Source organism: Sciurus vulgaris, assembly GCF_902686455.1.
Source record: "Sciurus vulgaris genome assembly, chromosome: 4".
Taxonomy (NCBI): domain Eukaryota; kingdom Metazoa; phylum Chordata; class Mammalia; order Rodentia; family Sciuridae; genus Sciurus; species Sciurus vulgaris.
The window spans coordinates 5,981,141-5,995,657 of NC_136464.1; the positions used below are offsets into that span (position 1 = coordinate 5,981,141).

At 47.7% G+C, this 14,517-nt stretch overlaps 1 protein-coding gene across 4 annotated transcripts in view; it reads left to right on the forward strand.

Moving 5' to 3' along the window:
- The window catches only part of LOC306659628 ((E2-independent) E3 ubiquitin-conjugating enzyme FATS), a 266,421-nt gene that overhangs the window by 196,895 nt on the left and 55,009 nt on the right, over window positions 1-14,517 (forward strand). For all 4 annotated transcript variants that reach the window (XM_079137279.1, XM_079137278.1, XM_079137280.1 and 1 more), the window contains 2 exons: window positions 4,072-4,163; window positions 11,592-12,693. In XM_079137279.1, the coding sequence (XP_078993405.1) occupies window positions 4,072-4,163; window positions 11,592-12,693 (1,194 nt within the window). The remainder of the gene's footprint in view (window positions 1-4,071; window positions 4,164-11,591; window positions 12,694-14,517) is intronic.

The window sequence follows — 14,517 nt, forward strand, 5'->3', positions numbered from 1 at the left end:
GGCAGCAAGCCTGGCTTCCTGTTAGAGTCCCAGGGAGGAGAGAGCATCTCTCTACTTTGTCTCTCAGCCCAGGGCCTTGCACGCCTGGCAGGCTGCCTCGCTCCCTCCCTGCGGGATGCTGCCGATCTCCCATCTCCCCGGGAGGAATCCCAGAGTGCTGAGGTGCAGGCTCAGGGCCTCATGGCGCCCCTTGGTGCTGCTTCATGCAGCCACGCTCTCTCTCCAACCATCTCAGGAGGGAAAAACCGTTGACACACACATTCCCAGGTCAGGAGGACAGGGTGCTGCCCCTAACAAGTCACTCGTGATCCAGCAGTGACAGTGCAGCATGTTGGCAGGTCTTGGTCTCCGGATAAAAGTCAGCATGCTGTCTCCACCCGGTTCCCTAGCCCCGTGCCCACTGCAGCTGTAGTTTTCTGAGGGTCATGGATGGTTTTTGGATCACAGCAGTATGGTTCCTTTCTGAGGCTCAGACTTACCATCTGTAAAGGGGCTGGTCTGGGGCCAGCAGGTGCTCTGGACTTGGGGACCTCAAAGGTCCTGGAAGGCTGGCAGCACAGACGCAGAGCCCCAGGGCCCTTGCTCTGCAGCTCTGCAGTTCTGGGCAGGCCCATGGGTATGGCTTCTTCATAGTTTTTCCAGGATGTCATGCTGGAGACAGCTCTGGAGGCAGGACCTGCTCAAGTGGGTCCCCAAGAAGCAGAGCTTGTGGCAGAGCCCGAGGGCGTGTTGGTGTGGGGGATGTGCTCCAGGAACAGCCCCGGGGCACAGAGGGACTTGCAGGGAGGGAGGAGCCCGCCAGGGTGCTGCTGCAGCCAGCTTCTGGCCTCTGGTGCAGCTCTAGAGCAGACTCCTGCTGGGGCCTTCGAACCCAAAGTTCAGGATCATTCCCAGAGAGGAGGGAAGCCGAGCTATTGACAGTGACCGCCTCACAACAGCGACCCGAGCACAGGGGAACGAGCAGGCGTGAACCGCGCCAGCTCACCTCTCCACTTCATAGATGGGAGACCAGCATCAGCGAGGCTGAGTGAATTATGCAAAGCCACACAGCCTGCATTTGAACTCGGCTGCCAGACTCTGGAGACAAAGCCTGTCTGGCCTCTGTCCTGGACTTGCTCAGGGTCTGCACCGCTGCCAGTTCCTTTTAACCAGGGCAATTTCTTGCAGTTACCATTTTACCATTTTTGTAGATTCTCCCACACACTTTTTTAAATGGTGCAGTCACGTGGTTCATAGGCTTTTGATTCCTTTCCCTCCATAAACTTTGCATCATAAATATTTCTGCATACTGCTATGTAAATTTCATTATGTTAAAGGGCCCGCATTCCAACCAATACATCTACCTGAATCTCCCCAGCCAGGCTGTGGTGGATGAGAAAAATCCCCACAGATGTGTTCTGGGGACTGGATATGTGACCATCTGTGGCAAAAGTGCAGATGTGATGGGGTCAATGACCTTGAGATGGGGAGAGTACCTGGATGATCAGGGGGGCTCAGTCAAATCCAGTAGTCCTCACTAGGGGAAGGCAAGAGAGCAGAGGCAGGGGAGGAGTTGCCATGGTGGAAACAGAGGCTGGAGTGATGTGGGAGCTGAAGGCAGGGAAGAGAATCCTCCCTGGAGCCTTCAGAAAGAAGAGCTGCCCTGTGGACAACTTGGTATTAGCCAGTGAGACCTCTGTTGGGCTTCTGACCTCCAGAACTGAAGGATCAGGCACTTGTGTGTGGTCACTTGTTACAGCAGCCATAGGAAACATACACGGCCCCCGATGAACCTCCCGTGGCCATTTCCCTCCTCCCTGCTCCAGATGAATTGCTTCCCCGCAGCTAGCACTTGTTGCAGGATGTTAGCTTCTGCACACGGCACTCAGGTCAGTTGGTGGCTTCACTTCACCCTTCTCAGAAGTCACTCTCCCCATTTCACTATGAGGAACTAGGCTTGATTGCAACTTGCCCAAAGTCACATACGTACCCCGAGCTGGGATTCAGGTCCAGGGACCCTGGTCTGATTCCAGTGGTGTCCTGAGCACCAAGGCACAGCGTGAGTGACCACCTGTGCCCGGGAGAGCTGCCCTGATCTTGCCCATTAACACCTGCAGCTGCTGCCCTTCATGGAACATTAGCCGCATGCCCCATCTCTGCCCAGAGCTTTCGTGTGGCCCCTCGGCACGCTGAGGAACAGGCTGCATTGTTGCAGGCAGTGTTATTGTCTGCGTTTTATGGATGAGGAAGCTCAGAGAGGGTACATAGCTCATTTACTGAAGGTCAGCCCAGGGCTGAGCTTGGATCAGACTCAGAACTGTCTGGGCCCAACGGCTGTGCAGACTCTGAAGTCCTTACCCATGCACATGGCACAGAACTGGAGCCATATGATTTCTGTCTCTTTGAGCTTTACTGTCAGCTCAAGATACACAGGGACTGTGTGCAGAAATCCCTGAGACCTGCAAGGTCTCCGATTTGTGCTTTTCCTGAAAAGCAATCTGGACCATCCTCCGGGATGACCGTCTCCATCACTCTTGACACCATAGAGGGAACCGAAGCCACACATCTGGGCTAGAGCTGTCAGCTTGCTGCCACCCAAGGACAAAATGGCTCAGAGACAGGCTTTGAATGGGACAGTGATGACCCTTGAAATTCTCTCCAGCCACATCCCACATCTCGAGCCTGACCCCTTTGCAAACCTACCAACTTGAAAACTCTGTAGCATATTATTTTCTCCATGAAATGCTTTAAATGCTGTTTACAACTTCTAATAAACCTATCTCTTTTTTTGGCACCGGGTCTCGCCTTGATGCCCAGACTGACCCCCATCTTGCAATCCTCTGTCTCAGCTTTCCCAGTAGCTGTGGTTACAGGAGTACAACCCCCCACCAGCTTGCTCCTGATGTGGGGCTCCAGTGTAGAGGCCACTCCCTGAAGGCTCTTCTTCCTCATGCCAGCACCAGCAGCTGGGGACCATCGTTGTAGCCTTCCACCCAGTCGATTTTCCCCTCCCTCATGGAGACGAAAGACAATCCTGGGGTGTGGGGACTGGGCCTCTGGGGGTCTGCTCAGAGTCCTCCCTTGCATGTGGCTTCCTGTTTGACTCACATTCCCACATGAGCAGTCTGGCCAATGTCCCGTGACCTCTTCCGGGGTGTTGGTGCTCAGGGCCTGCAGCTAAGGTTGTCTCCATCTTGCCTGAGGCCCCAGGCAGAGTTGGAAACCCGACTTCCTTCCCAGAGTGCTTTTAGCCAAGAGCGTATCTACTCAGGGCTGTGTGAGTCAGGCAGTGCAGGTTTAGTGGGGCAGGAAGAGTAGGCTGAGAGGCTTTGAGATGCATCTGCGCTGAGCCGTCCTGGTGGAAATGCTCATGGGTTTGCACACACGTCTCACAGCATGCTCCAGAATCATCCACAGATGCTCTAGCGGGGTTTTAACAGCAGTGTCTGAGTCATCACGGCCCCTGCGATTATGGTGGCATTAAGAGATTGGATGGAGGTTGATCTTGTATTTCTGCCTTCTTTTTTTCCTTTGGTACCAGGGATTGAACCCAAGGGTATTTAAGTACTGAGCCACATCCCCAACTCTTTTAAAAATACTTTATTTAGAGACAGAGTCTCGCTGAGTTGCTTAGGGCCTCCCTAAGTTGCTGAGGCTGGCTCTGGACTCACGATCCTCCTGCCTCAGCCTCCCAAGCCACTGGAATTTTTGTACCTTCTTAACTCCAGTGGTGCTGGACAATTTGAAGGTATGATTTTCTCTTCTGCTGGGCAAAAGCTTGGGATGCCAGAGGATATGATAGAGCTATTCTGGTTCAATTATTAGTGAATCTAGGAAACATAAACAACTGTGTGGAAGAAGAAATCTTGCAGTCTCATAAACCAAATAAGAATGGACTGTGAGAGTGTCAATGGAAGGGAGCCAGATATGTGAGGGAATATGCAAGACTTCCTCGAGTGGAATGTGCTAGATTCACTGTGGGCTGGTATTGTGAGAGTGGAGCACATTAAATCTTACAGTCAAGTTCAAATTATATATTCCATTTTATCCTTACATGTCCTGAGAGTAGCAATGTTATCTTCTCTTCTCTAGGACCAAGGGACAGCCACTACAGTCCAAACGAGCCAATTGCCCGTAGAAATCTCCAGTCCGATGTTACAGAGAGGAAACCTGACTTCACCAAGGTAACACCCGTTTGTGACTCTGGAGCAGTCAGCCAAGCACACCTGACCATGAAACATGATCCCTGGCCTACTAGAGAAGGCTCTGCACTTTAGTTTTGTTTAGTCTAAACATGAATTAACACAGCAGCAAATCTAACCACCAAAGACGTGAGAATTGTTACGTGAATGTTCACACTGTGTCTTTAATGATTCCTTTATAATCTTCACCAACAATTGTTAAGTTTGTGGTATCATGGGGGAATGTGGTGGTTGATCTCAATTTTATACCAAATGTAGTATGTTGAGAGAGAGAGAGAGAGAGAGAGGATATTATGCCTTCTACCATTTTTGGAGGTCTGGAAGAGGTACTTTGAAATCTGAAAAGCTAGTAGTATAGGTTGTTGTTTTAACTGCAAGAAGTACCAGTGTGTGAAGTAGGGAAGAAAATTTGGGGTCATATTTAGGCAATGAAACGTTTCAGATTCTAGAGAACAAAGAGCTCCACACACAGTGGTTAATATTGTCACCTGATCGCAGGCCATGCTGTGTAATCCACTGACTCATTTAATCCTTCTGCCAACACCAGGAGGCAGATACCGTTGTACCCATTTTGCAGTTGAGAAAAGTAAGCTTCACCATATAACTTTTCCCAAACCTTGCTCTCCCAAGCTGTCTGGCTCTGGGGCTTCTGTTCTCAACTTGCTCTGAAGGATCATCACAGAGGAAGGCTTGTTCCTGCGAAAAGAACATACAAATATAGATGACCTCACCTTAGAGACCTGTCCCAGGTGTTAGGGTTTACAAGACATCTGCTGGCTGTCACATATGGATACTCTGTTGCCAGACTTTTGTGATTCTAAGAGAAAGTGGATCATAAAATTATCCTCTGATAGCAGATTCAGCTAACAAACATATCTGTTAAAATCCTTTAGTTTTGAAATCCTTTAGTTTTGTTTAGTCAGATATTACTTTGCTTTAGCTTTGCATTTAATAAAGCTCTGCATATCCCTCAGGGACCACAGCCCCCAAATCCTACAAGATGGAAAAGGATGCCACTTGGGTCCAGAGGTTCGGTTCTGGACACTGAAAGCCTTCCTGCCGGAGCACTGAGCTCACGGTCTCAGAACATAAACACGTGCCACTGCAGTTGATTTGCTTCCTGGGAACAGGATCCCTGGTGGAGGGAGGAAAATGAGCAGGAGGAGCAGCAGATTCTTGAGAGCCAGGCTGGGAGGAGATGCGGGCTGGAAGGGGCGGGGATCGAGGGTGGGCAGGGGCACTGCTGAGATGGATTGTTGCTCTTTTACTAAGAGAAAGAAGCCAGCTGACTATCTTTCCCACCAGCCTTTCACATTGAGCTGGCAGATTTTAGTGTTTTCCTATTGGTGTCAAAATTAATCAGCTTTTGGTCATTAATGATGATGTAGCTCTTTGGAGCCAGGTGTCTGGATCCCGGGGAACACACACTCAAACTTGCACAGGGTCATCCATGACCCAGTTAGGTCCCGGAAACCACACCTTCTAAACACCTACCCAGGATGACCTGGATCATCTAATTTGATGGGCAGTGTGACTTTCAAGATCCCCTCCTAACTTTGAGCTTTTAAAGCTTGTGCCTGTGCGTGTCAGAAGGCTGCTGTGAGACGATAGAACAAGCCAGCAGATGCCCTGCCTGGGTAAGCGCCATAAATCTCTGCCTCTCTCCAGAGCCTGCACAAGATTGATAGCTTTCCCTTCCAAAATGCATCGAAGCCGCAGCAATGATATGGAGGCACCTCTTCTGCCAAGTGCTTATTTAAAAGGAGTGAAATATGGAATACAGTTATCTTCTAAATTTTTTTAACTTTTCCTGGTAATAAAACAACAACTCTGCAAAGTTAGGAAAACACAGACATACAAAAATAAAAAAATACATATGTGTACTTCCTTCCCTTAGTTTCCCCCTGAATTGTTTTACAAAAGTTTAAGACTGTAATGCACACCAACTTCCATAACTGTCTTTTATTGCATAATAATTCTCCATGTCATTTAAAATTATTTGTAATTTTTATTTGTAATTGCTGCAAGAAGGATGCAAATTGCTGTTGTGCATACCAGAATTTACTCTCCTGCTGCCCCCTTTTAAAAGGTATTGGTTCTTGCTGATTTCTGGGGGCTGTGGTGCAGAAGCAATGGAGAGTTTTTGTTTAATACATATGGAGCTTCAGTTTTATAAGGTAAAAAGAGTTCTGGAGACTGGTGGTGGTGATGGCTGCGGAACTTGATCAATGTGCTGGATACCACCGAAATAAAAGTTTGCTCAAAAATGGTTAAGATAGTAAATTGTAAATGAAAACATTGGAGAAAACTGATTCCTGCTAGCTTTTCACTGCTGTCTATTACGCTGCATGGATCCTTTAGTTTTTAGTAACTGCATGGAAAGACAATGTTCACAGTGGGCAGTGAGGAGAGCTTGGATTTTTCCATTCATCTCAAGATTGTGTTTCCCCATTGCTTCTTACCAGAGTGGACACATTCATTTGAAAATGCTCTTACATTCTGGATGAAATGCTACTAGGTTGCTGGAAGGCCTAGTGATTATTCTAGATCCACCCAGTGGGGCTGAGCAGATTTGCGCAGGTGTGGGAGTAACTGCGGTAGAATCTGTCTGGGAAAGACATTGCAGGTTGCAGAGCAGCAATGGAAAAGGGAAGAATTGCGTTGTGGAAAAAAGTACAGATTTCAAAGGTACAGATCGGATTAGATGCTTATCCTTTGGAGAAAGAAATTGCTACAGGAATAGAGGTGTTCTCACTCCAGTGGCTCAGGATCTGATTTCTCTGATCACCCACCTCTTATCTCTTTCTTATTTCAATTTATGAAATGTTGCCCTTCTTAGTAATATGCCTTGCGGCATAAATATAAAGTTAAAAGCAGTCAATAAAAAGCATAAAACTATGAAAGCAGTTACCAGCTCTACAAAATCATGTTTGCAACATTTAAAAGAAATCAATACTTAAAGCAGCATCTACGAGAAAGAAATTGTAAAACTGGGTTGGACAGACACAGTCAGGCAATGGATGGTTTGCTGAGAAAGCAAGACATTAAACCCAACCGTTCATCTGACCTGTCCCTGACCTTGAACGTGCTACTTTAAATACACGATGATTTTCTTCTTCCTTTCAAATCAAACCTTACATCAGTTAACTTTATTCTAGATGAAAGAAATCTCTCTACAAAGCCACATTTAGTTAGCCAATCTAAAAAGCAGATGGAGTTATTTCACCCTGAAATAACTTGATTTGGGAAGATGTTTGCTGAAGAAGAGGAGACTACTTTTTAAACTTGCCCAGTTTTCTAAGTAGCAGGTGACTTAGGAGCACCAAACACTCCTTTCCATCTCTTTAATTTCCCAGACCCAAAAGGATGTGTTCTATTCTGTAACGGGCTGAATCATATCCTAGTCCCCTCGTTCTCCTGGTCCTAACTCCCAGTACCTCAGAACGTGACAGTAGTTAGTGATAGATTTTTAAAGGGATAATCAAGTTAAAATGAGGCCATCTGAATGGGCCCAAATCTAATATGACTGCTGTCCTAAAAGAAGAGAAAGCTGGGGATGCAGACCTGGGTTCAGAGAGAGAGAGAATAGGACACAAGTTCAAAGGAAGATGGTATGAGGACACTGGGAGGGGACAGCATCTGCGAGCCAAGGAGACAGCCCTCAGGAGAGCCTGCAGACACCTTGCTGTTGGACTCGAGTCTCCAGAACTGTGAGACAATAACTTGCTGCCATTTAAACCACCAGACTGCGGATGTTGCCATCGCAGCCCTAGCAAACTACTAAACGCTTTAAGTGGTTGGAGATTATCTTCAATGATTTAATGGATCTCAAGAAGAAAATAGGAATTTAATAACTAAGAGTTATAAGATGAGCATATATATTTAAGAGCCAAGAGTCTTTTTCCTTTTTAATTTCTCTCAATTTACTTTCTGGGACTCTTGTCCAACAAAGTTAAGTCCAAATCCTAGAAATTACCCTGTCCTGAAAACTTGATTTCTTGTTACATGTCACCTCCAGGCTGTTAACTCCATGAGACCAAGCGTTTCTCCTGTGCCCAGCATGGCACCTGGCATGTAGTAGGTGCTTAATAAGTATTTTTCAGGTGAGCAATTAAACGGATGGTCTCATCATGACTATATGTGATGGATAACAGATCTGGCACCTAAAAAGTGAACCAACTATACATTCCCAGTAACAAATTTTTAATGTATGGGATACGTGCTGAAGCAGTTCCATTCATGCAATTCAGATAAACCCAAATATATTCCTCACACCTTCTTCTGGAATGCAGAGCAGCTTTGTCAAGCTGCCACCTCACTTCTCTAGGTGTGCTCCATCAGCCACTGACATCTGCTGGGTCAGGAGAAGACCTTCCCTGGAGTTGTAAGAGGCACCTCCTTTCTACCTGTTGTCTGTTTGCTGTCCACACCTTCCCTGGGAGAAGAGAGGGAAAATATTTTTTTCTTAGAAATTGGGCTGTCATCAGTGTTTATCTGCCAAGAACAGTGTCACCCTGACATTGTGAAGGATTCTAGAGCTTCAGAAATCGGTTCAAATTCACGCTGTTCATTATTGCTTTCCCCTCTTTCTTTGGGTAGAGTCAACATCACAGCTCCATTTACCAAGTTCCAGGTAATGGAATGCGGCTGACTCCCGATCCAGTTGTCCTGGGTTCTTCCAGAGTAGCCCCATGGCCAGCGCCCCAACGCAACCCAGGACAACCCTCTGCAGGGCACCCCGGGGAGCTCCCTGCCTCAGCCCAGGAGTGGGGCCAGACTGGCATTGCCAGTCAGGGTCTTTTCTGTGCTGGTTCCAAGCTGAGATGACGTCTACTCATCCCTAGCAACCAAGCTGAGATGGCATCTGCTCATCCTTAGCAACGCACCTTGATGTCGGAGACCACAGTGCCAGGAGGACTGAGTCCCCTTAGGCATTGCTCTGGTTGGGCGCCAGGTGGTCCGAGTCATTTCAACCTCTTTTCCCCAAATTCATGTGGAAGAGCTACCCGAGAGCTGATAAAAATACAAATGATGTAACTTATCTCCATAGGCCCCGATCCAGCCTAGACTAGGAAGGTAGGTGCCCCCAGATCTGCAGCCCCTCCCAAGGTGTCTTTTATGTGGGTTATCACTGGTCTCAACTTCGGGAAACTTAAGACCAATGCTGCAGTTTCTAAGAACAGTATTTGCTTTTTCCTTCAAAGACCAATGTCAAAGGAGTTCCTACTGGGTGTGATTATGCACCTCGTGGGGTGCATGGAAACAATTATTATCGGAGCTAAATTTAACGAAAATGGGAGGGACTCTGCCGTCAAATAAGTCCAGGTGCACTTCAGCTTTCTTGTATGTAAACCACATCCAGGAAAGGCGCTCTGGGGAGAGGGGTGGGGTGCTGCAGAATCAGAAGCTGGAGTCATGCTGAGAGCTTAAAGAAACACCGATTCTTACTCTTCCCCCAAAGCCCCCTCTCCCAGGGACTCTACTGCTCTTGGTGATGAGGCCTTGCCGTTAGGGTTTTGCAGTGCGGTCTCAGAAGTGCTCACAGGAGGCAGGGCCTCAGAGGCTCCCTCAAGGGAGCCACAAGGTGAGACCTTGAAGCAGGGAGTAGCCGTGAGGCTCAAAGAGAAAGTTAGATGTCTTCCTCCATGTCTTAGAGCCAGAGATATATAGTTTTTATTTTTTAAATAATTAAGATTTTAAAAGAACTTTCCTATCCATTTCTGATTCATCCATTTCTTGCCATCTTTTGAATTTGCAACTTCTCACAAATCTTTACAAAGTAGGCATGGGTAAGGTGGTCGAGACGCCGTGAGCAGCAAGCTGATGACTGTCTTCCCAGACCCCATAGGAAGGATGCAAGGCCCTGGGGTTGCTAAGATCACACACGAGGGCCCTCCTGTGGATGTGTGGACATGTAGGATCCAACTGGAGGAGAACTCTCAATTATTTGAGAAAATTAATCCTGCCCTGAAGAAAACTATTCCTCTGCTGGCTTACCACATCCTGGGCAGAGAACGCCCCTGCTCTCACCCGATGCCGACACTTACCCCCCAAAAGTGTTCTCTTGACATGATCAGTAGCCTCACCACTCACCGTGTGCTACCCAGGTCTCCTACACAAGAACCACCAAGACATAGGTTGCAATGCAGATGCCTGGGCTCCACCCACAACCCACAGAATCAGAATCTCTGAGCTGTGGAACCTGCAGTTATAACTAACATTGCTGGTGATGCGCATGCATGTTGGAATCTGGGAACTACTGCTTTCAGTACGAAGCACCCTGAGTTATGCGTTCAGGCTCCAAGGCAAAAAGATTCTCTGCAAGCAATGGAACTTAGTAGTTACTAGTATTTCTGGTCCCACGCAGTTTCTTTAAAGGGTTCATTTTAAGCACGTATAACAATGTCGAGGTGCTCAGGACCTGTGTGCATTCACTAAGTGCTAGGGTATGGTCAGCCTTCTATGCCATTTTTTGCAGTGCTTTATAATAAACAATAAAAACCAAATGAAGACAGAAGAGATTCTTCTCCTGGCCTTAACCTGCTTAAGTGTTTTGTTAAAAATCATAGCACACACACACACACACACACACACACACACACAACAAAACAAAACAAAACAAAACAAAAATCAGAGCACATAATTTTGTACATGCGAGTAATTTATTGTTAGGACTTACGATCTGCTGAGTAGAAAGTATGAAATGCCTTGATCATTTTTAAATAGTGGACAAAAGCCCATGTTATGTTGAAATGCAAAACTTCAGTAATTTTCATCAGTCCTGGTCCACCCTCCCCCCATCCTGATGAGTGAAGTCACCTGATTGTCACAGTGTCGGTCAGGGCAATTGTGAGCTTGGTCGTTTGCTTTCCATCTTCTCATTCTCTGCATTTGGGCTCCTGTGAAGCCAAGCAACAGGGAGAGACTGAATTAGGTTCTAAACTAGCAAAGGTGGAGGATAGTGAGAGAGACCCAGGTGGGCGGGGGTTCCCTGTAACCTCTCTTGAGGCTTCCATGCCACAATTCTGACCCATCACCCTCAAAACCTGCACCCCAAGTCTCACGCAGCCCAACTCCAGAATTTGGTCTTCCCTGAACATTGAGTCTGCTAACTCCCATCCGGGGATTCCTGGATCTGGTAGAGGTGACTCTCAAAATCTCACCATCTCCACGGACAGAGTTCATGCTTAAATAAACTAAGACTAGACACCCCACAGAGAAAACCAGCCCATGCCAGGCTAGTGTTGGCAGGACGTGTAGCTTTTTCACAAACAGATCTGGGGTTCCCTCCCCTTCCAGCGCTCAGACGGGGAGATCCCGTGGGCAAGAACAGGGGCGTTGGCCCCGGGGCGTTCACTGGCTGTATTACAAGGGACCGCTTCAATAATTGGGATCTTTTTCCATTTGCAGGAAGCTCTGGCATCGCAAAACACAAAAATGATTTCATCCATAGTCATTTCGCAGCTGATTGATGAGAATAAGCCGAGAGAAGCCGGGGCCACCTTACCCCTGCCGTGCGCGATCGCTCAGCCTCGAGCGTGCCCCCACAAGCCGGCCTCCACCAACCGCGGCGGAGTCAGCATCCACAGGGCGTTTGCATTACTGCCGGGCAAGCTGGGGGTTCCTAGACGGTGGGACGAGCGAGGCCCTGAAGCTGAACTGCCGCCCACAGTGGACCCCCGCAGGGGGTTCGCGTCCATCACCATCACCGCCCGGCGTGTTCGCCCCGCGGCCAGCGCCCTGGTGTGGGGCACTGATGCGGAGCCGCTGTGTCCCAGGTGCAGGGCGGAGGACGCTCTGCTCCGGGGCCGGTCGCCAGTGACTGACAGTGTCCAGCACCGTGGACCTTTTGCCTGCGCAGAGTTCCCCAGAAACGGCTCGGTGATGAGGCTGAAGGTCCCCGAGGCCCACGCTGGGCTGTGTGCAGGGAACGAGTACTGGGTCACCCACGTAGACCACAAAGAGAGCGGCTTTTCTGCAGACACTCCGCCGTCGGGAAAGGCCCCGCTGGTATTCAGTTCCTGTGTCCACCTCCGGGTGTCTCGGCAGTGTCCGAATTCCATCTACTACTTGGACAGGTCTCTGTCGGTCCCTGTTGAGCAGCCTCAAATTACAAGCCCCAAAGTGCACAGATCCGTCCTGTCGCTCAACCTCAGTTGTAGTTCCCACGGGTTAACAGCAGATGGAGTAGACAGCATGGCTAACCGAGAGCCAATGGGCAGAGGCCTGAAGCTGGAGCTCCCGGAGGGAAACCGGGACCTCCGAGGGCCACGCTGGAACCCAGCTTTACAAGAAAGTCACTCCAAGGAAAACCCGTCGTTGGGGCGGGTGCACCTGGGGACTGGCATATGTCCTTGGAGTGGCTCTCCTCCGTCGGAAAATATAGAATTTACAGATGTTGGGACAAACCAAGACACTGTGAGAAAAGAGAAAGAGGACCATGCAGCTCCTCGCGACAGCAATCACCCTGAGCAACTGGCCATTCACATTCCTGGCTGGAGTTACAAGGCAGGTGAGTGGTGCTGCCCTCTGCAGGAGGGCCGGGGGTATGAACGCCCTGCCGCGGGGATATTAAGTGAGGGGCTTCTAAGTAGTTCCAGGGCCGTTTTGCAGTAGACTTGGCTTTGATCCGCAGTGGCCAAGTTGGCAACTGATGCAGCTCAGCTTTGATAGATTTATTCCATGAGACTTCTGTAGATATGAGCCACGTCCCCTCAGTTCATCGTTGCTAACAGTGGTGCCACCGTGCATGCAAAGAGTAAGAAAGGGCCCCTGCAAAAGCTAATTTAGGTCATGCCTGCTCCACCTTCCAAAGTAGGGGGAAAAGGACAAAATACCATCCACACTTAGATGTTTTGTCTCGAGTTAAACACCTGCATATTTGGGAATGTCCAGAATTCTGCACTTTTTACTTTTCAATTACATAGTTGTATTTATGAATTAACTTCATAAATATCGTAAAAACCCAGACCACAAAGCCCCGTAATGGAGAGTGTGTGTGTGTGTGTGTGTGTGTGTGTAGTAACTATAGGACATTTTCTAAATGAGGAAGCCAGGGAATCTCCGTGCCAAACAGCAGCAAAAGCAATTTTCAGTCCCAGTTGTATCTTCTGGGGTAACTTGGCTGGGATTTGTTGCTGTTTCTGCCATTTCCGAGGCCAGGCAGAATTCTCCAGGTGGACTTCCCTGAGACCCTTCACCTTTCTTGGAGAGATCAAGGGAGGAAGCGAGTCTATTTTGGAGGAAATCAGTCAGATTTTTTTTTTTTTTTTCTGTACAAACTTCTGACTTTCAGCTTTACTTTCTGTAAAAGACTGGTTTATAAATTAGTGACTTTCCACTTGGGGAACTATTCAAAGATAATAGTAGTAAAATTGAAAATGCAGCATATGCATAATAATTTTACAGTGCAAATTTTGTCCATGAACGTTTATTAATTAATAAAAATGACTGTAAAACATTTAAAACCATAATGTGTGTAGAAATGTTAAATGATGTAATTAATTTTAACAAGTGTGTATATATTGAATGCTCAGAGATTTTAAAAGCAATTTTGACATGGCTTTCAGATTGATTAAACCATTGAAATGCCTGAGTCTTGCAGACTTACTGAAAGAAGGAAAATATAGTCGCCGTCCATGTTCCAAAGATAAACCCACTTTAGTATTTAAAGGAATTGCTGGTGCTAAGCACTCCATCTTCCTTATTGATGAAGATTCCAGAAATAGAGAACCTGCACCATCACATGCTGCCCCGGTGGAAGCACATCCTCGTCTTGGTACTGTGTCTCATGATGTGAAAGAATAATTCACATTTATAGCACTTTTCACCAAAGGATCTTTAAAAATAACCAGAGCCAGATCTTTAGCATTCATCTCAGAGCAGCAGAGCAAGAGCAGAGACAGCTCCCCCACTCACTTCTGGCTTTGGTGCAGAGGTTTTGATTGTGACTTTGTGAAATGATTGGTCCTCTAAGAGGTTTTCTTAGCAAATTGTGTAACTTAATTCTGCTTCCCATGGACCGACATCTCTCGGAATAACCATATATCCCAAAGAGTCACTTCTGAGTTACTTGAATGGCTCTAAATTGTGCCTTACATTCTGCCGTGTAAGGAAAGACTCCCAGAGGCCAGGGGAGCCATGGACTCCTTCTTTAGAGCTGTCAGTCTCCCGTTCTCTGTCTCAGTGGGGGTGGGCCAACAGTATTTGCTCTCTGAGCCTTTTTCCCCCTCTGGGTAACGAGCGCAGGAGGTGGCCTGTGTGTTATTGAAGATCTTTAAGCTTGAAAGAATATGCCCTGTCTGCTGGAGGTGACATCTCTGAGGGGAAGAGACTC